The following is a 19732-nucleotide window of genomic DNA, read 5'->3' as shown; positions in this document are numbered from 1 at the left end:
CCGAAAAAGGTGATGGAGTTGGTGGAGGTGACATGGATTGAGTCAAGCGACTTAAATGGTCTATCTTCACCAAAGATTCAAAAGCTACTTCACTGCAGTTCTACAAGGTTGAAACAAACTATTAAACGTTCCAAAAATAACCCAAAAATTTATTAATCCATCTATATTACAAACATTCCTTTGACTTATTTATGCTTCTTTGGACCATCTCTATCATTTATCAACAAGTTTTGAATGATTTCCAAAGCATTTAATTGTTCACCCAACCCATAATAACCATCCCAACCATCATCATTCCAACTTAATCCACATGTAACACCATCTGAACCACCAGAACAAGATTTGGCAGCAGCTTCAGCACTTGGTTTAATCAATCCAGTAATTGTTTCTTCAAAATCTGGAATCAATTTAGAAGCTTGAGCTAAATATCTTGCATAAACAGCTTTGAAAACACGTTGGTCAGTGTTACAAATGTTGTACGTTTGACAAGCACGTTCATACAACACTGAATTATTGTATAAAGTTTGAGAACCTAAAATGATCTTGTTTGTACGATCTTTCCAAGTTTCATCTTTTGTAACATCATACAAGTAAGCTGTACCACCTAATAAGACACCATAGTTATAAGTCCATAAAACTTTTGTAACATCTGTACAATTATCATCAGTATAAGTTCCATCATAAACTTCTGTACCCCATTCACCTTCATAAGCTAACCCGGCACCCATAATCCAGTTATAAATCTCTTTAGCAGCTGTAACATATTTCTCATCACCAGTTAATCTAGCTAATCTTGCACTCATTTGGAATAGATTAGAATTAGCAATAGTAGCCTTATAATTATAACCACCACGATCTTTATTATATTGCCATCTTAACCCACCATTACAACTATCTTCATCCCATCTTTTATAAATAGCATCAAAGACATTTTCAGCCAACTCTGTCCAACTATATGGGTTACCATTTTGCTTTGGATCTTTAAAACTATATTCAGCAGCTTCTAAGACTGTCAACCCCCAAGTTGCTTGATCATCATTACCTTCAGTGTTTGATTGATTTGTAGGTTGATAATTATGTTCATCACCAGCCTGTGATAATAAAGCAGTGTAAATCATATCTTCGTATGAAGTGTTTTGACATAAATGTTGAAATCTAATTAATGAACCAAATGCAACACCATATTCCCACCAATAATAAGGAGGTTTGAAACAACCGACTGAACCTCCATAAGTTGAACCATCATAATAATGAAGAGCACCTGTGGCTATGATACTTGCTGCATCACAAATAGAACTTGAATCTGATGTGTCTAAGTCCAATCCAAGTGTATATAATGGAAGTATTGAAGTGAGTATTAAATGAGAGAAAAGCATTGAAAATTAGCTGGGTTTTATAAAAAAAAAGGTAAAACGATCGTGTAAATAACGAAAGGTCTTTGGGTATATATGGATTTACAAGAGGTGAATGATTCAGAAGAGACAACGTTCATTGTGATCTGGAGGGCATGTGTACCTTTATATATATCTGATCAAGGTGCTCTCCTTAATTAATGGCCGTTGAAGAGAATTTGTTTCAGTGTGGTTTGAGGTGCTAATTTTACCTAATCTTGTACAAGTTACCTGAAGACGCGTAACTCGACTTATTTCCTCAGGGCAGTACCACTGTAGAGTTTAGCCTCTTGGAGCCTACAAGGGATGGTCCATAATTTAAACATGAAACGAAAACATTGCAGGTTTCACCAAAAAACAATCAGTTGCATAGATTGGTTTCTTGGGAAATGTAAGGAGGTTGAAAACGGTCAGATCTGGAATTACACAAAGAAAAATTGATCAACTAAACGTTGAATCACCAAGTTTCAAACCAAAGATGTAGAGCTGGCTAGAGACATAGCTCATATTACTGTTCTGTTCTTTAAATAGTTCGTGTATTCATTAGTTTCAAGGCTTACTAGCCCGTCCACAGGAACACTTTTCCTGTGAGTTGGTGTATAGATAAATTACTTACGTCTTGACTCAACTTCCCAAAATGGCATAAACGCTTGATTTGTGTTGCAAAGACGTAATTTCAAATGATGAATCGATTTGATCTAGAATCAAACACCAAGAAAAAGGGTTTGATACACATCACAAACCATGGAATCTTTTACTATCTGTAAGATGGTTAAACTGTGGAAAGCTTTTCAGGAAAATCCGTTATCATTATAAAAAAAATCGGCACAAACCAATTTTGTTTCATGTAAATCGTCAAATGGCGTAAAAAAATTACGGATTTTGGCGTTTTCAATCGCGTTTTTCTTTATGAAATTTTAATTTCCTTTGCGCAAATTTTATACAGGCAGGCGCGTTTGATCCTGATTTCAAAATTAGATTTAGCGTGTACGGGAATGTGAGATAAATGTCAACATCTGGGAATAGACTAAAGGCCATATTGTTCGTATAGTGGTTTGAACCTAGTTATTTCAAGGTGTTATAAAATGTGTGGATAACTCTTGGTGAACTTTGTTTAATTTACAAGGATCTTGTCGAATCTACAGGTGAGCTTTATCATCTTGATCCCATCGCCCAAGATAATCCACCCTGTAAATCATCCGCAATAAATAAATAAATTTTCAAATAAATAAAAGCAATCAAGTTGTGAACTTGATACAACTTGGTATATATATAGATAATCAATTAGTCAACCCAATAATCTTTGAGACTTGGTTGAAATTCTTGACAACATATCTTTTCTCATCAAGTTTCAAGATTGTATTATCCTCATTTGTTGAATTAGTATTTGAAAAATCAGTCTTGATCTTAATTTTGGCTAAATCTGTTTCATCGATTTGATTAGCCAAGGATTCATATTCATCTTTTCTATCAATTAAAATCCCATTCCAACCAGCTCTAAAACATGCTTCTAAATCATTGGTTAATTCATCACCAATATGCCAAACATTGGGCATTAAATCTTTTCTATCAACACCTTTTAAAGATTCACAATTCTCTAATAAATCATCTATAATATAGTTGAAAAATTCTAAATTTGGTTTTGTCACTTCAATATCATAAGATAGATAAACTTTATGGAAATATTTTAATAATTTCAAACTTTCCAACACTTTAACCACTCTTGGATCACTATTACTCGAAGCAACAAATATAACATTATCACCATAGTTTTGTTTCAAAAATGCTTCAACATCATCATAACCAGTATAACCTTTAAACCCTTCAAATGTTGTCAATAATTCATCAATGAAATCTTGTTGGATCTTTAAAGGATCATAAAGTTTAACAAGCAATTGACGCCACCATTCCTGATATGTCATTTTAGCACTCTTCCCAAAATTTGGATATTTAGCTCTCATATCCTTGTAAACTAGATCAAATTTGTTAGTTGGTTTTGTAGCCATACTAGACCTGAACTACTCACCATCGGGGAATCTACTGGATAATTCCTCCTCAGATAGGTTAAACCCATGCTTAGCACCTATTTCAGCATAGACTTTCAATATAGGTCTTTTGGATACAAACAAGGTGTTGAAGGCATCAAAAGAGACGACTTTAGGGATCTTATTCATGTTGAAATTGAAACAACTTTGACTTTAGAAATTATTATTTCACTGTAGAAACCAGTTTTTGAGGTACGTGTCAAAAACTAGATCAGTTGCTGCAAAGCAGATCCTTAGTCAGGGGTTATGTAAGTTAAGAAAAAAGAAGACGCGAATTTTGAAAAGTGTTGAAGAACGCGTTTTCTTTAAGTTCTATTTACAAGGTGGTTATAAAGTGTATCAGAAAGAGTGATATCAACCATGTCTATTGTCTCGTTATTAGGTATCAACGTGATCAACAATCCAGCGAGATTCACTGACCCATATGAGTTTGAAATCACATTTGAGTGTTTAGAACCGTTGAAAGATGATTTAGAATGGAAATTAACATATGTTGGTTCATCAAGATCGTGAGTATAAGACTAGTCGTAATGTCTTAGAAGCGTAAGTACTAACTCTTCAGTCTTGATCATGATCAAGAACTAGATTCTATATTAGTTGGTCCTGTCCCAGTTGGTATAAACAAATTTTTATTCACTGCAGACCCACCATCAGCAGAGTTAATTCCATCAAATGAATTAGTCTCAGTAACAGTCATATTATTATCATGTGCATATGCAGATAGAGAATTCGTTAGAGTAGGTTACTACGTTAATAATGAATATGATTCTGAAGAATTGAGGGAAAATCCACCAAATAAAGTTCAAGTTGAACATGTTACTAGAAATATATTGGCTGAAAAACCAAGAGTTACAAGATTTAACATAGTATGGGATAATGAAGGTGATGCTACTGAGGAATTCCCACCTGAGCAACCTGATGCTGATTTAGTTGAGGATGATGAAGAACAATATGGTCAAGGTGAAAATGAAGGTGAAGAAGATGAAGAAGAGGATGAAGCAGCTGAGGAAGTTGATGAAGAAGGGAACCCTGTCAAAAGTAATAATAATGAAGATAGAGAAGGTACAGTGGAAGCTAGTGATAAGAAACCAGAGGACGATAAACAAGGTGATGAAAAAATTGTAAAGAAACAAAAAATCGATGGTGAGGAAGTTAAGAAAGATGAACCAAAACAAGAACAAACTCCAGTAGTGGAACAACAAGAGGAAGAAGAAGTCAAGACTCCAAAAGATGATGAAAATTTACTAGTATAGATACATTGATGAATGAATGAGTAAAAAATAATACACAGATTTAACTACATGTATGATATCAGTTTAATAAATTTTAATCACTATTAAACTCCTCCCATAATTGATTAATGATTTGAAAAGTTTTAGTAATCTTTTCACTCAATTGTTTATATACATCATCATTAACATCCAATTTCAATGTTCGTATCATCTTATCAGGATGCCATCTAATTCTTTCAATCTTTAAAATATTTACAAATTCATCATTTACACTTGTTTGTAAGAATTTCCTAACATTTTTCTGATCCAATTCATCATTTTGATTAACTATGGGGAATACAATGTCTCGAAGACCATGTTGTTTGATATATTCCCATTCTTTGAAGTAATCATCATAAGTAAACTCTTCATCATCATCTCTAACATCTTTGTACTTCTCCTCTAAAGTATCTTTAGCAGACTTATACTCAGGGAGATCCATATATGACCAATTATAACTTTGAGTACTATGTTTATCATTTGTTAATAATGAATGTCTTTGTTGATAATGTAATGAATCCTTTGAAGACTTTGATCCAATGAATCTGTATCCATTAATGAAAGGTCCCCATTCGATGAAGTCATCCTTTTGATGTGACGATGGATTGGAATGTGGTTGACGACGATATTGTTGTTGTTGTGATGCTTTATCTTCTGTTTCTGATTGATGTTGATTTGGTTCCACGTCATCTCTTTGTAGGGGTTTGGTAGTCTTTTGATTCTTAAACCTGAGTCTAGTTGACTTCACTTTACCAACTCTTGACTTGACATCTTTCATACTTCATACTAATCAATACTTGGTTCAAGTTGTGTGTTCTACGTATTCGCGAAGAAATTTAAAAAAAGGGATTCCAGAAGCAAAAAAAAAAGATGAAAAAAAGGTTTAACGTTGATTTCTGTTCCTCTTTTCACTAGTGGTTTTAACAGGCATCATAAAACATTTTGTCTTCTTTTAAATGCTACTGATGTTCGGCATTGGGGTTTTAAATTTTCACCTTAACGCCTCAGCGTTTGGTTGTAAGCCAGCAGGAACAGCTGAATACTATTTTTATTGAATGTGTTTGATTTTTCCAGTTCAGCATTCCCGTTTCACGTCTTGCTTGGTGGATCATGGATAAATCAGTACAATAATTGCCATTAAAGAGTTATTTTGATTGGTTTCATGGCACTGTGCAAGAGTTACCTTAGTCGTGATGTTGATCTATGAGTGTCTCGATGATGATGAATTGAGCCTCTAGTGAAATGCATTATACAATATCTTTTCAAAGATCAGTTACTCAGTTGTAGTTTTGTATATAGGTGAGACTAGATTTGTATTCTGTAATTATATCTCTGGCGCTTCATGTTAAAGATTGAATTCTAACGAGATAAAGATGATATGGCGCTTAGGTTGTAAAGCACTACAATCCAATTGTTCACAAAGAATGTATAATTGATCCATATGGATAAGATCATAATGACAAGATCAAGTATCCACAGGATGTCTATATAATAGTTACAACACTGGTTTGATGTTTATATTCTTCATCTTCAATGTATCAACAAACAACCATATTGAAATAAATATCGGCATGGGCTGTCATTGCTAATTGAGAGCTGTCTAGTAAGGTACTTTTTGATAGCACTAGTAGTACTCAAGATAAATATTTGCACTATTATTCAAATTATGAACATAATCAGGGTCAAGAAAATAAACATTGAAAGAGAAAGTGAATTATGTTAAAAAATTGAAATTTATAGACATTCTCTGATCTGCCATTCTGTACAGTGTCAGCATTAACTATGAACGAAAAAAAAGTACATTTATCACTTCAAAGAATATTTATACTTCTATTAAACTATATTGTATCTCAACCCAAGAGGATTTCCCACCCCCACTCTTTCATCACGGTACTCCAATGAGTCCAACTATTAACACCTCTTGCATCATCTCTTTTATCAGCAGTTAAAGCATCAATTTGATCTTGAATATCCCATTTAAACCCATCACCTCCTTTATTCAATGAATCTTTTCTTCTCCAAACCTCTTTAACAATTTCATAAGCTCTATCAATATTCCCAATCCCCATTAATTGGGATAATACTTGCCATCTTGCAATGATCCAATCTCTATCCTCTTTATCATCCATTTCACATGAGGCAACTAATAATGGGAAAATATGCAACAGACAAGTTTTAGAATTTGTTGGAATTGAAGCTAATAACATCAAAACTTTTTCAGCTAAATCCCTTGAAGTTTGAGATGGGATTTCCGGGATAGCCTGGTGTAAATATAATAAAGTTGCATAACGGTAAGATTCAGCAGTGGCTATAATTGAAGGTAAATCACAATAAGGATCTTCAAACTTTGGTTGTTTGATCAATTGTTTATGTTTCCAATTCTCCAATTCAGTCTTGAGAGCAACAGCATTGGAAACTATTGATAATGAAATCTTGTTCAAACTTCTTGTCTTGGTGATTAATGAAGCTGTTCTACCAATTATTAAAAATAAATCCTGAGCACAACCTAATAAAGGATCAATTGTATCATCAACTTCCACACCACTAAACCCATTGAGCAACCTATTAACATGTTCATCAGTATCACTTTCCGGACTATTACTTTTCTGTCTTTCCTCAGCTTCCACAGCTTCAACTTTTTTCAAATATTTAATCATTTCACTATTTTGATCATAAGCATTCGAATCAATCAATTGAGATGAAACAATCCTTGCCAAAACATCATGATAGATGAAAATATTACACAATACTTTAAAAGTTGGTGAAATTGGTTGATGAGAATTCTCATGGTTTTTTAAAATCTTGTTAATTATGGATTTAGCGCCTCTTAGATGAGCAATACCTGTTGTCACCTGTGTGGACCAAGTCTCTGTCACTGTTAATGCAATACAAGTTGCCAATGCAACTTCATTAGGGATTGAATTATCTGTTAACCCCTGTGCTAATTCATTGATTGCCTGCTTCATATAAGTCATACCGATTCTTTTAGTTTCTTCATCATTCCTAGCAATATGCAATAATGTCATTGAGGCTAAAGATTTAAACAATACTGAATGTTTTAAAGCCATGGGCCAAATGACAGTTCTCCATGGGTTTTCGGTTGGTCCATCTCTGATTGACATGATTGTGGAAGTATATTTATGGAATCCGTTGGCAATTTTATCAAATTCTGTGGTTAATTCGTTCTTCTTGGATATTGTGAATGAAGGTGGTAGTCTAAATTGATCTTGTTGTTGTTGTTGGTTATTGTTAAATGAATTTGAAAATGTAATCAACTCTTTACGATATTGAGGTAATGAACCACTAGAGAAAATTGAATCAACAGAATTAGCTCTTCTCATAGAATGCAAAGCACCTTGAGACTCCTCTAATGACTTACTATTATCCTCTTCATCATCATCTTCAATAGCTTCTTCAATTTTCGGGGATAGTTCTATATTTGAAGGTGATGGAATATTCATTGAATCGAAATCAGTAAATGCTCTAACCAATGTGGAAAATGATGGAGATCCCAAGAATGCAGGTGGTGATAAGCCTGTTATCAGGTTGTTGTTGTTGAAGGTGTCATTATTGGGTGTTTGAACTGAATTGGATAATCTTCTTCTCTTGTTTTGGTTTTTGTTATTATTGTGGTTCATTGGTGAAGGCAAGTTGTAATGAAATTGATCAACAATGCTTGGTGATAGGCCTGTGGTTGGTTCATTAATTGGTGAGTTTGGTAATGAATGTTGTTTTGGAGCAGCAGATTCAACGTCATTTGTGGGTTTTGGGTCAATGGTTTGTGGGTGTTGTATCTTATTATTATCAATTGTTGGGGTCTCTGGAGGTAATGATGACGATGTGACTGATGTTGATGAATTATTATTACCATTTGGGTTCTTACCAAGGGCCATCAATTCATTTTGTTTGGCTAATTCTTGGAAAGTTTTACCAGCAATTGATAAAGTAGCCTGTTGTAAAGCATTTTGGAAAATATCAGATTCAGGTAAAGATAAGGATCTTTTCATCATTATTCTTTGATCAACATTTTCCACTTGTTTGGCCTCTAGTTTCTTTTGATCTGGATTAGGTATATTAGATTTCTTTTGATCCAAGGACGTCTTCTTCTTACTGGCTTGTTTTGGAGTAGACTTCATCACTTTGAAAGAAGTTGAAGTTTCTTCAAATGTTTTCCACCTGAAATTTGTAGAATAACCACCACATTCTATATTCTTCTTGAGACAATTGTTACAACTTGGCTTAGTCTCATCACATTTAAGTCTTTTTTTCTTACAAGTGAGGCATCCATTTCTTGATTTCTGATTCTTTGGCTTGACACTAGACGACGTAGCACTCTTTTCAGACATGGGGACTTGAGCTTTAGTTGTAGCTGTAGCTGTACTCATTCTAAATTAGAGGATTCAACGGTTTTGATAAAGTGTTTTGTAGCTGTGGGATAAGTTGTATCGAATAAGTAAAAGGGATCCCAACTTGTTTTATACTTGTTGAGCTTTGTATTAATGCCAGTGATAGATAAGGAAATGCTGATTATCGGAATCGTTTAAGGCCTCGGAGCATTGTAGGCTCAGAGCTGGAAGGAGCGTAGGCAGGGCTCTAGGCAGGGCTCTAGGCAGGGCTCAGCCTGGAGACAGCCAGTTCCTAGGCAGACAACCTGTCAAGAGGCTGTCTAGCACAATCCTTGATAAGCAGCCTCGGAGATCGTCTAGCGATAAGATCCAACGAGTCAAAGTCAAGCGAAAGTAAAAACAATTGTAGATTTTAATTATGAATGGTTCTAAAGGATATTTCATTGTATTTATATTCATTCTTGAGCTCATTTCCTTTGAGCAAAATGAGCTGATTTTATGACATTCTCGTCTGTTTTTTTTGCAATTTGCTCGTGATCGATGATGAAGTTGTGATTTGATTTGAAGCTGATTTACTGGATATTCGCGGCCACTACGAGGTGTGCAATTAATTGCCTAGATAGGAAACATTATCCATCTTTTTATTCTAGCCTATTTAACAATTGAATCAACTTTGTATTGTTGAAGACTGGCTGTTGGAAGTTGCTACTGTTTGGCAACACTCTCAATAGGTTGTAGACTTCATCTGTAACGTATTGCTTGATCTTGTAGTCTTCATTCTCTTCTTCTTCTTCTTCTTCTTCATCCTTCTTGTCATCTTCATCTAATCTTTGTTTCTTCGTTTCACCATTCTCAACTTGTTCATCATCTTCTAATCTTCTCTTTGAAGAAACACTCTTTTTTGGAACCAATTCTGAATATTTTAAATCATTATATCTAATTAAATCATCACTAACATCATCACAATCTTGAATATCTGCAAACGTATATCTATCAGCAAATACTAGTATCTTGGAATCTTCAGGGAAATATTCAAAATATTTCTTTTCCAATTTATCAACACTTGAAATTTGACCAAAATTTAATTCATAACTCATATAAATCTTGAAAATACGTTTCAACCATTGTGATTCAATAAATTTCCCCTTTACATTAACAGTGGTTTCAAATAATGATCTTGAATTTGTATCATCATTAATCTTTATCAAAAACTTCAAATATTTATAAATATATTCACCATCATTACTGAAAAATGCTGGTTTTAAACCAAGATCGAAAACTTTGATTGCAGTTTTGGTATTTGTGGCAAAATGTTCTAAATTTGCAACTTCAACGAAAACATGATGAGTTAGAACTTTTTTCGAAGCACGAGCTAATCCAAATATCTGTCTAGCCTCTTTAATACCTGATAATCTTTTCATCGATTTGATATATTGACAATAAGTTAAGGAAATGGTTTTGGATAATTTAGCTAGATCTTTTAATTTTGATTGGATTTCTTTATCATTTTTGATAATATGCTCTTTTTCTTCATCAGTCTTTGGTTTTTTAGGTTCACCATCTTCATTTTTCTCCTCTTCTTCATCATCACCAAATAATTCATTCTTCAATTCTTCAATTTCTAAACTTTTCCCATCATGTATTTGAGTTAAATGTTCAATCAATGAACTAAATTTTTTACCAACCAATACAGTATTATTCTCCACTTCATAACTTTCAATCAATTTAAAATTTAGTGCAAATGATAATGGATTAACCAATATAGCTTCATTCAATAGTTCTTGGAAATTTATACTTGAATAATGTTGTTGATTTTCTTTATAAAAATTTGCAAACTCAAACCATAATTCAGGATAAAAGGTTAAATGTTGAATAGCTTGTTTATAAACAAATTCTATTCTTTCAATTAATTTATCATTGTCTAATTCCAATTTGTTAGATTTTTCCCAATTAACCCAATCTAACCATTTCGATAATTGGAATGAATCATATTCATCTTGCTTAGGAACAAAATCATCACTTCTAATCAAACCTTTTGTTAAATTTGACCATTCTTTAAACCATGATCTTGAATTCATATATTGTCCACTTAATTCTCCAATGAACTTTCTTGCAGTGTTTGGACTTAATTCGGTTTCAAATGATGTATAGATACCCCATAGATTCTCTAAATTATTCAATGGAATGTTTAAAGCCTTTTTAAATAACTTCCTCTTCATATCCATCTTTTGTTGACCATCCCATGTACTAACAGGTTTCCAATCTTCAATGAAACTAAAATAATCATCCCATAATGAGCCAGATTCAGGATCAAACCCAACTTTATTAATAGCAACTTCATAAGCTTGGAATATAACTCTTCTTGCTTCTTCACCTCCAGTAATTAAATTATTTTTCCTTCTAATATAATTCACATAAGTCTTCCATAATAAAACACTAGAAGTATTATATAAACATCTTTTGAAAATATTCTCCACTTTATCAAATTCACCACGATTTAATTCATAATTAATATAATTAATCCATTGTTTAGCAAAAAATGGAAATTTTTTAAAAAATTTATCATAAGTTTCACGAACTTGTTGAGTTTTATCCTTTAATTCAATCTTTGAGATTAATTCTAACCATACTGAAATATCTCGATCATTTTCTTTTAACTTATCCTCCAATTGTCCAATAACATCAGAGGCTAATCTTGTTTTCTTATTCTTTAATGACTTGTTGTTGATTGATGTAGTGGCAGATGGTATACTAGTTGATCCAATCTCTGGAGTTGGCTCAATCTCAGGAGTGCCTACAGTGGACATTTTAAAGACACAGAAAAAAAAGGGTTTGTAGCAATTGAATGGGCTAACAAATAATCTCTAGATAAAAGAGAAGATGTGAAATATTGATGGTAGTAGTTCACATGTTGTTGATGTTGATTTGAATTCTTGAAAAAGTTCGAGAAAATGCAATTCGGGGGTCTGTATATCACGTGACTGAAAATTCACCCTCGTAATTCTTTATTCGGAAAAGGTCATAATCAAAAGAATAAAAGATGGGTATAAAACATTTTGAAGTGATATTTACAGATATAAAGGAAATAGTTGAGATATGGAATTACATGTTTGGGGTACTCCTGATAAACTAGCAATCATTGATGCTGATTGTTTAGCAACTATATGGTATATGGCTTTAATAATTCCAACTGAAAAATTTCAAATTATAACATCTTCAAATACTGATATTTCAAAATCTGGGAAACTACCAACTCTTAGACTTGAGAATAATGAACAATATGATGGGTTTTTAGATATAATAAGGTATTTATCAGAACAAGGTTATGATTTAGATAAATCGTTAAATAAAGAACAAAAGGCATTAAATCATGGATTATTATTATACATTCAAGATAAATTTCAAATAATTACAGATTATACATTGTTTTTAAACAAATCTAATTATGAATCATACACAAGGTCTATTTTCAAAAATTACCTACCATTCCCAATGCAATATAATACACCTTTACATTTTAGATCAATTGCTAAAAAAAATTGTGAAAGAATTGGTTTAACCATAGAGGATAAAACTGAAATTGAACAAGAAATGTTGAAGAATGTACCAACTGTTAGTAAAGTTCAACAATTAAAACATGAATCCATGATTGAAGATAAATTGGTTTTGAAAAATTCAGTTAGTAATATGAAATGTTTAAATTATTATCAAAATTTAATTGAGACAATAATTAAAATGCAAAAAGAATTGGGGAATGATGCTAAAATCAATATCTTTGGTGATCAAATAACAACTTGTGATTTAATCCTCGTTGCACATCTTTATATTCAAACTCATCAATCATTACCTGATCAATTTATAACAAATTATTTGATAAATTTATCACCAGGTTTTTTAGAAACTAAAACTTCAAATCTTTCAAAAATTGAACTCAAATTATCAAAAATTAAAATTGAATCACCTCTTTTCAAAGATTCTCCAAATTTATTGAATTCTATTAGATATTTGTTATTTTAATTCTTTTTAGGTTTATAACCATCATGTATAAAATAATAAACAACAGTACTATCATCATTTACGATCCCCACCAAGATTCTTTTAGGTCTTTTGTTTAATGTGATTTCTAATTCATGGAAAATTGAATTAAGTCTACGGACAGTTAATTCAGATGAAAGTTCAATTGGTAAAACAATTTCAATTGATTGTTCCTTTTCATCATTTAATAGTTTTTCCTTTGGTTTACCTTGAAGTAAAGTTTCATTTGATAATTGGATTTCTGTAACTTGGGTCCATAAGTTTTGATAAAGAAGATTCTCTTTCACTTGGTTAACCAATGACATGATTTCTTGTGATCTTTATGAAGTTTCGTTAATTGGAAAGGTTTTAAGCATCGTTCCTAGTAATTTAATTTTTTTTTTCCAGATCTGTCAAAATACACCGGGTTTCTTTGAACTACGTTAATGAACTCTACAAACAAAATTGGTTCTTCTAAAGCAATTTTTATTGTAAGTTGTTTCTTTGTATCTCATGATAAAGTTGTTTTAGTCATAATAATAATAATAAATAAATAATTTGAGGTGATCAAACTTTATTTACCTCTAGATTTCATCTTTTTAGCCCAAGCATATTTGATTGATTTATTAACACCAGCTGTGAATATTCCTTTCAAAGTTTGAGCAGTTGAAGATTGGAAGATGATTTTTTCTAATTTCTTGTTTGAATTTTCTATAGTGAAGCCAGGTGGTAATACAAAATGTTTTTGTTCAATAACTTCTTTCATAATTGGTGAATAATAAGTTTGAAAATATTCAAAATTATTATCAACAATTTTTCTAATTTTTTCTGGATTTTCTGCACCTAATTTAAATCTTAGGTCACCTCTATAACTTAAACTAGTTATATTCTCATAAAATTTGAATTCATCAAAAGGTTCAGAATCAGGCAAATTTGCATAAGCTAAAGTTGCAGCTGCTCTTAAATTTTGTTGATTCCAAAATCTAACAATAGGATCATCTTTCAAAATATTGACAGGTTTTTGTAATCTTCCAGCAAGATAAAAAGTGTTCCATTCAGCAAGATCTTTAACTAATGTATCAATGGAAACAACACCATATTTAACTAATTTCCCATCAATCTCAACATATGGGTTAAAATAAACACCAGCACCAACTTCTTGAAATTTTGAAACAACACTTGAGCCAAAATATCTAAGACTTGAATAATGATCTTTATTATATTTCATATTAATAGAATGCCAATGTTCAGGATATGTAACACCAAAGATTAAATCAGTTTGAGTATCTGAATTCAAATAACCTTGAGAAAAAACACCAGATCCATAAGCAAATGCATATTTAATTGGAGCATGAAATTTCGAAATTATTGAATTTAAATCATTTTCACCATTTGGCTGAATATATTGATTTTTAGCAAAATTTGGAGGTAATCTTGAAATTTTATTTAAATCTTTAAAATTTTTCGATAAATATTCAGCTCTTCTAATATTTTCATCTAATAGTCTAAAATCTTGATCTTGTGTTTTATCTTTAACGGTTGATTGATTGTTGTTATTATTGATGTTTCTACTTCTCCCACCTAATATCACAGCCTTCTCAAGTTCATTAACTGCTGATTCTGATGATGATGAAGATATCAATCTTTTCAAACCATGATTATATGGGGATATTATAGAACGTATTTTGAATGTGTTGTACATGTGAGTAGTTGAGGTGTGAATTATGGATGTTGAATAATGAATGAATTTGGAAGAGTGGGTATCTTGTTCAATTTAAATAGTAGCTGGTTATTTGAAAGGTACTTTTATTCATGTTTTTGCCAGCTACCGGCCATTCAAAATAGGGGTCTAGGCCTATGAATGACATGTGAAAACGGGCCTGAGTGGCGATTATTGATGGGACTAATACCGGTCTAGTCCCAAATGTAGTTCTAGGCCCAGCTCTTGGTCACGAGATTCATGATTTCCGTAAATAGACAGCTGCCGTTTTGGGTAATACAAATGCTTTCTAGTTTGACACAAAATAAACTTCTCAACAATAAATACATTTGAAAGTAATTAAATCAACATCAATATATACATTAGCTCTGATATCAGTCATAAAATGCTATTCAGTCTCACCCATAAACATTTTTTTAAATCATCTCCAAAGAAACTGGCCAGATTAGCATCGTCAGTCCGCTGGAAGAGCACCAAGTTGGCAAACCTACTCAACAATTCAAAAGAACCACCTATGTTACATTATAACCAATATTTAAAGAAAGTCGATGAACCTGGTGATTATGCGATAGGTGAAAGGTATGCAGACTTTATGGACCAGCTTATGCTTGATGAAAATAGGAAACAATTAGCTTTTGCTAAAATAGCTTTAAGCACACCCTCACTTTTGACTGGGGAAGAAACATCATCAACAACAAAGCCACGTTATAACAGTGAAGTAAGAGATACAAAACATGAGCCAGTGTCAGGATGTTCAATCAGTAGCTCTAAATTCAAAAACACTAATAGCAAAACTCGGGTTGAACGAATAGATTATTCATCAGATCCAAAGAATTTAGAGGATACCAACAAGAACTACCAGAATTTGAAGAAACATCAGAACAGGACACCATCCATGGAGCGTCGAATGCTTAGTTTGCTTGATATTGAGTCTCGAATTTTACTGCAATCCCCCCAAAGTGAAGCTGATGTACAGTACAGTTTTTGTGCGAAAGTGGTTCAACCTATTTGCTCAATGATTGAAATGGTTTATGGGGTAACAATTCAATTTAACCAACAAGTTTATAATAAAGAGTGCAAAATATTCCCTGGCATAACAATTAAATCACCTAATGCAAAAGGCTCAGTGGTGGTTGAAGTTAAAAAACATTTGCCAGCTGCAAATGAGTTCAATAAACAGAAGATTTCAGAATTGCTCAAGATTAACGGAGTTCAACAAGTCATCAACTCTATAAGTTCCTCTGGTTCAAGATTTGGTATATTGACATCTTTTAAGACAACGCTCATCGTTTGGATAAACCATGATAATGTGACATTCACGGATGAAGAGTGCATTCTTGATATAAAGTATCTTGTCATAGACCATTTAGAGCCATACTGCACTCTTAAATCAATCATTCATAACTTGTTGATTGACCAATTCACTTCACCATTAGATGTTCAACATGAACGTTATGAAAAATCAATGAAGTTCAAGGCAAACTTTTCAACATCTCCAGCCATTGTTGAGAAAAAATTGGAGCTGTCAAGACAATATATGAAACTTCAATATGATGCAAAAACTCTTGGTGGCAATGAAGAAAACATAGAAGTTGTAATTGATTCCAACGTCACTCCAATTGGAACTTTGAAAGATTATGATCATATGGTGAGATCTATTTATTTGAAGAAAACCCACTTTAACCCAGATGACAAGTCTGAGGACTCTGTTTTCATCAAAATTTGGGATCCTGTCACCTTTGGAATGAATGATGATCCAACACATAATCAAGAACAAATGGAATTTGAGTATTTAAACTCAGTTCACAATCAAACAATTGTCAACAAATGCATCGCTGGAAGTCCAAAGTATTGGAAACGAGGATTTCTAGTTGTGAAGGATGAAAATTTAAAAATCCTATCATTGGGGAAATTTATGGCGTTTGAAGTTTCAAATATGAGCAGTCAGATGAAATACCAACCAATGAACGTGATTTTACCAAAGGCTCTTTCACAACTTGAAGTGCTGAATACTAAAGGTTTGGGGCTGTATGTCAATATTGAAGCTGAAGATGATAGATTCAACCCTGAAAAAGACATGATCCTTCAAAAAAACGGTGAGCTGTCAATCATTAATGTTGCTGGAACTGGGGAGCATCCGAGAAGTGATTCTGGTAGAAAATTTGACCGTAGAGTTCTGATTGACGGGATGAAGATGTTTTATGAAGGTTTTGAAGGATGAAATGGATTGAAATTGTGAGTATAGTTCGCGAATGCACTGGTTATATAATCATTAATTAAACGTGTTTGGATTTGACTAGTAGGCTCATACGGGGAATCCACTTTTGAGCCAATTTATCTCTAATCTTTTCAAAATATTGATTAATTTGCAATGATAAAAACAGTACAAATTTGCAAACAGTATTAGCACCTTTGAATTAAAATCTCATCATCACTGTGTGTCCCCATGCCAATTTCTCTTGAATAAAGATTTGATGAGTAAAAAAACAATTGTAGAGTTAATCTGATACCAAACAAATAAACAACCAGCTCTTTTCCAGGATACTCCAGTTGCTGATTTGAACTATAGAATGCTGGGCTCTATAAGGACGCTTCGGGTCTTGCTGCTGCTGTTGCTTTGCTTCGCTTTCCAGTCCGTATTAGCATCATCAATTACCGCTGAGGAAGATGAACTACAAGAGACAAATACTATAACTTGCTCATCAAGAACTATTGTGCAGCTGACATCTCAGGTATCTAGCTCAAAAGTGTCGTTGAAGAATAGAGATTACGGGTCAAGTGTGTTGAGAGAGCTTTTGATCCCAATCAATCAATCAAAACATCAACTGAAATCTTCAACAACAACATCATCATCATCATCATCAATTCCTTCAAGATCACCATTATCATCACTATCAGACACACATCCCTCTGTTATTCCAGTGGTGGAAATACCCAGTGTGGAACCAATCTTATCAGCATCATCAACTACATTGGACACAATGGAAATTATTACAAGTTCAACCTCAGAACAATCAACTTCAAAATCTTCCAATGACCCTATAATAAGCTCAGAATCATCTTCCTTTTCAAATATAGTATCAACTCAATATTTTGAAAATGAAACAGTATTTGACAATTATACCCAATCTAATGAAACAATTGAAGATCTAGAAGATTTATCTTTCAGTGAAGAGGAGAAGGCACAATTTTTATCATTTGAAGAGTGGAAGAGAAAGAAAGGTGTGGATTCACATTCAGGTCAACAAAAAGAACCTGAAACTTATCTCAATAGAATTCCTAAAACCCCCAATGTTAAAGATTCAATTGGTGAAGAGATGGAGATTGATATTTCTAATTTTTTCGATGGTGGATCAGTAGAACCTGAAGGTAAAATTTATAAAGATAAATTTAATTTTGCATCATTTGATTGTGCAGCTACTATTGTGAAAACAAATAGTGAAGCTAAAGGTGCTACATCCATTTTATTTGAAAATAAAGATTCATACTTATTAAATCCATGTTCTGCACCAAATAAATTTGTTGTTATTGAATTATGTCAAGATATTTTAGTTGATAGTGTTGTTATGGGTAATTTTGAATTTTTTTCTTCAACTTTTAAAAAAATTCAAATATCTGTTAGTGAAACATTCCCTGTTGCACAAAATGGGTGGAAAATTTTAGGTCAATTTGATGCTAAAGATATTCGAGATTTCCAAACTTTTCAAATTGAAAATCCAATGATTTGGGCAAAATATTTTAGAGTGGAAATTTTAGAACATTATGGGTCTGAATTTTATTGTCCATTATCTGTTGTTAGAGTTCATGGTAGAACAATGATGCAAGAATATAAACAAGAAGAGGCATTACAGAAATCAAATACAGCTGCAAAGGAATTAGAATCAAGTGGAATTAAGGAAGAACAAGATAAAACTAAAGCTGAAGAAGCTATAAGTGCGGCATCTGAAAGTTTAGTTTCAGAAATGGCCAAATCTTCATGTTCACCAACAAACAATTCTTCCAAAATTGTTGATTGTATTTTAACAAACAAGACTGTTAATAATTCAATAAGAGATATTCAAAAAAATTTAACAAATTTAACAGATGAAGAAATTAATGATGAATGTTTAGTTTCCTTACCTCAATTAAAATTTGATGAACTATTTGATGTCTTCCAACAAACTGATAAATGTGAAACAATTGAATTATATGATAACAAGAGTTCATCAATACCAGTCTCAACACAATCCCCTAATGTTAATACAAACACTGGTACTCAAGAGTCTATTTATAAAAACATTATGAAGAGATTATCATTATTAGAATCAAATGCAACTTTATCAGTGTTGTATATTGAAGAACAAAGTAAATTATTATCCACAGCTTTTTCAAATTTGGAAAAAAAGCAATCTTTAAAATTTGACAAGTTGATTGATACTTTTAATACTTCAATTTATAATCAATTGGAAAATCTGTCAACGTTATATTCATTATTTCAAAAACAAACTGATGAATTATTAACAAGTCAAAGATTAAAACATGAACATTTATTATATGATGCTAATTTGAAAATTGAAATTTTGACAAGTGATTTAAAATTTCAAAAAATTCTAAGTTTCATAAATGTATTGGTTGTTATCTGTGTGTTGATATATGTTGTTATAACAAGAGATACATATATTGAAGAACAATATGTCAATGATGATAAGTATTGGATCAATGTTTCTAAAAGAAGAATAACATCAACAGGATCAAGATTAAAAGCAAATATCCAAAGAATGTATTATAATAGTGATGGTGGTGGTGGTGGTGGTTATGGTTCACCAAGATCATTAGGTCCATCAGATGAAGAAGTTGAAGATGGACATACAACTCCTTCAAGTAATGAAAAACAAGAGACGAATAGTAATGACAATAATAATAACAGCATTGTTAATGCTGGTGATGGGAAATCTGAGAATAGACC

General features: G+C 32.4%; 10 protein-coding genes across 10 annotated transcripts; 4 read left to right on the top strand and 6 right to left on the bottom strand.

Annotated features, from left to right (window-relative positions):
- Positions 1-185: 185 nt before the first annotated feature.
- On the bottom strand, positions 186-1376 carry WICANDRAFT_78126 (glycoside hydrolase family 76 protein; the record flags this gene model as incomplete). The annotated part of the gene is made up of 1 exon (XM_019184667.1): positions 186-1376. The coding sequence occupies one exon, from the start codon at positions 1374-1376 to the stop codon at positions 186-188; it is 1191 nt and encodes a 396-aa protein (XP_019040709.1).
- A 1481-nt stretch (positions 1377-2857) lies between these two features.
- DPI35 (Dpi35p) lies at positions 2858-3553 on the bottom strand (the record flags this gene model as incomplete). Its single annotated transcript, XM_019180820.1, has 2 exons — positions 2858-3363; positions 3418-3553. Coding segments are annotated over 2 exons (642 nt in total), but the record flags the coding sequence as incomplete, so codon positions are not given.
- A 243-nt stretch (positions 3554-3796) lies between these two features.
- On the top strand, positions 3797-4689 carry ASF1 (nucleosome assembly factor ASF1; the record flags this gene model as incomplete). The annotated part of the gene is made up of 2 exons (XM_019185569.1): positions 3797-3945; positions 3999-4689. 2 exons carry the CDS (start codon positions 3797-3799, stop codon positions 4687-4689), a joined length of 840 nt encoding a protein of 279 aa, XP_019040707.1.
- A 73-nt stretch (positions 4690-4762) lies between these two features.
- WICANDRAFT_62055 (uncharacterized protein) lies at positions 4763-5485 on the bottom strand (the record flags this gene model as incomplete). Its single annotated transcript, XM_019183304.1, has 1 exon — positions 4763-5485. The coding sequence occupies one exon, from the start codon at positions 5483-5485 to the stop codon at positions 4763-4765; it is 723 nt and encodes a 240-aa protein (XP_019040706.1).
- A 1072-nt stretch (positions 5486-6557) lies between these two features.
- Positions 6558-9092, bottom strand: WICANDRAFT_62054 (Zn(II)2Cys6 transcription factor; the record flags this gene model as incomplete). Its single annotated transcript, XM_019183303.1, has 1 exon — positions 6558-9092. One exon carries the CDS (start codon positions 9090-9092, stop codon positions 6558-6560), a length of 2535 nt encoding a protein of 844 aa, XP_019040705.1.
- Positions 9093-9694: 602 nt separating this feature from the next.
- RNA14 (cleavage polyadenylation factor subunit RNA14) lies at positions 9695-11873 on the bottom strand (the record flags this gene model as incomplete). The annotated part of the gene is made up of 3 exons (XM_019182697.1): positions 10645-11873; positions 9901-10524; positions 9695-9834 (listed from the first exon to the last, which is right to left on the bottom strand). The coding sequence occupies exons 1-3, from the start codon at positions 11858-11860 to the stop codon at positions 9695-9697; spliced, it is 1980 nt and encodes a 659-aa protein (XP_019040704.1). The 5' UTR covers positions 11861-11873.
- A 262-nt stretch (positions 11874-12135) lies between these two features.
- On the top strand, positions 12136-13482 carry SAM37 (SAM complex subunit SAM37). Its single transcript, XM_019182696.1, has one exon. It carries the CDS (start codon positions 12150-12152, stop codon positions 13068-13070), a length of 921 nt encoding a protein of 306 aa, XP_019040703.1. The 5' UTR covers positions 12136-12149; the 3' UTR covers positions 13071-13482.
- Positions 13483-13641: 159 nt separating this feature from the next.
- TAM41 (putative phosphatidate cytidylyltransferase) lies at positions 13642-14769 on the bottom strand (the record flags this gene model as incomplete). Its single annotated transcript, XM_019181621.1, has 1 exon — positions 13642-14769. One exon carries the CDS (start codon positions 14767-14769, stop codon positions 13642-13644), a length of 1128 nt encoding a protein of 375 aa, XP_019040702.1.
- A 403-nt stretch (positions 14770-15172) lies between these two features.
- WICANDRAFT_78118 (uncharacterized protein) lies at positions 15173-17008 on the top strand (the record flags this gene model as incomplete). The annotated part of the gene is made up of 1 exon (XM_019184666.1): positions 15173-17008. One exon carries the CDS (start codon positions 15173-15175, stop codon positions 17006-17008), a length of 1836 nt encoding a protein of 611 aa, XP_019040701.1.
- A 952-nt stretch (positions 17009-17960) lies between these two features.
- On the top strand, positions 17961-19505 carry SLP1 (Slp1p; the record flags this gene model as incomplete). Its single annotated transcript, XM_019180655.1, has 2 exons — positions 17961-18720; positions 18841-19505. Coding segments are annotated over 2 exons (1425 nt in total), but the record flags the coding sequence as incomplete, so codon positions are not given.
- Between the last annotated feature and the right edge of the window lie 227 nt (positions 19506-19732).

The sequence above is a fragment of the Wickerhamomyces anomalus genome (genome assembly GCF_001661255.1).
Source record: "Wickerhamomyces anomalus NRRL Y-366-8 unplaced genomic scaffold WICANscaffold_2, whole genome shotgun sequence".
Taxonomy (NCBI): domain Eukaryota; kingdom Fungi; phylum Ascomycota; class Saccharomycetes; order Phaffomycetales; family Wickerhamomycetaceae; genus Hansenula; species Hansenula anomala.
Note: the sequence above shows the minus strand (reverse complement) of the source record. Positions and strands in the feature narration are given on the sequence as shown.

Excerpts from the sequence above, each read along its gene's own strand:
- SAM37 (XM_019182696.1), top strand. The coding sequence starts at position 12,150 with ATGGAATTACATGTTTGGGGTACTCCTGATAAACTAGCAATCATTGAT.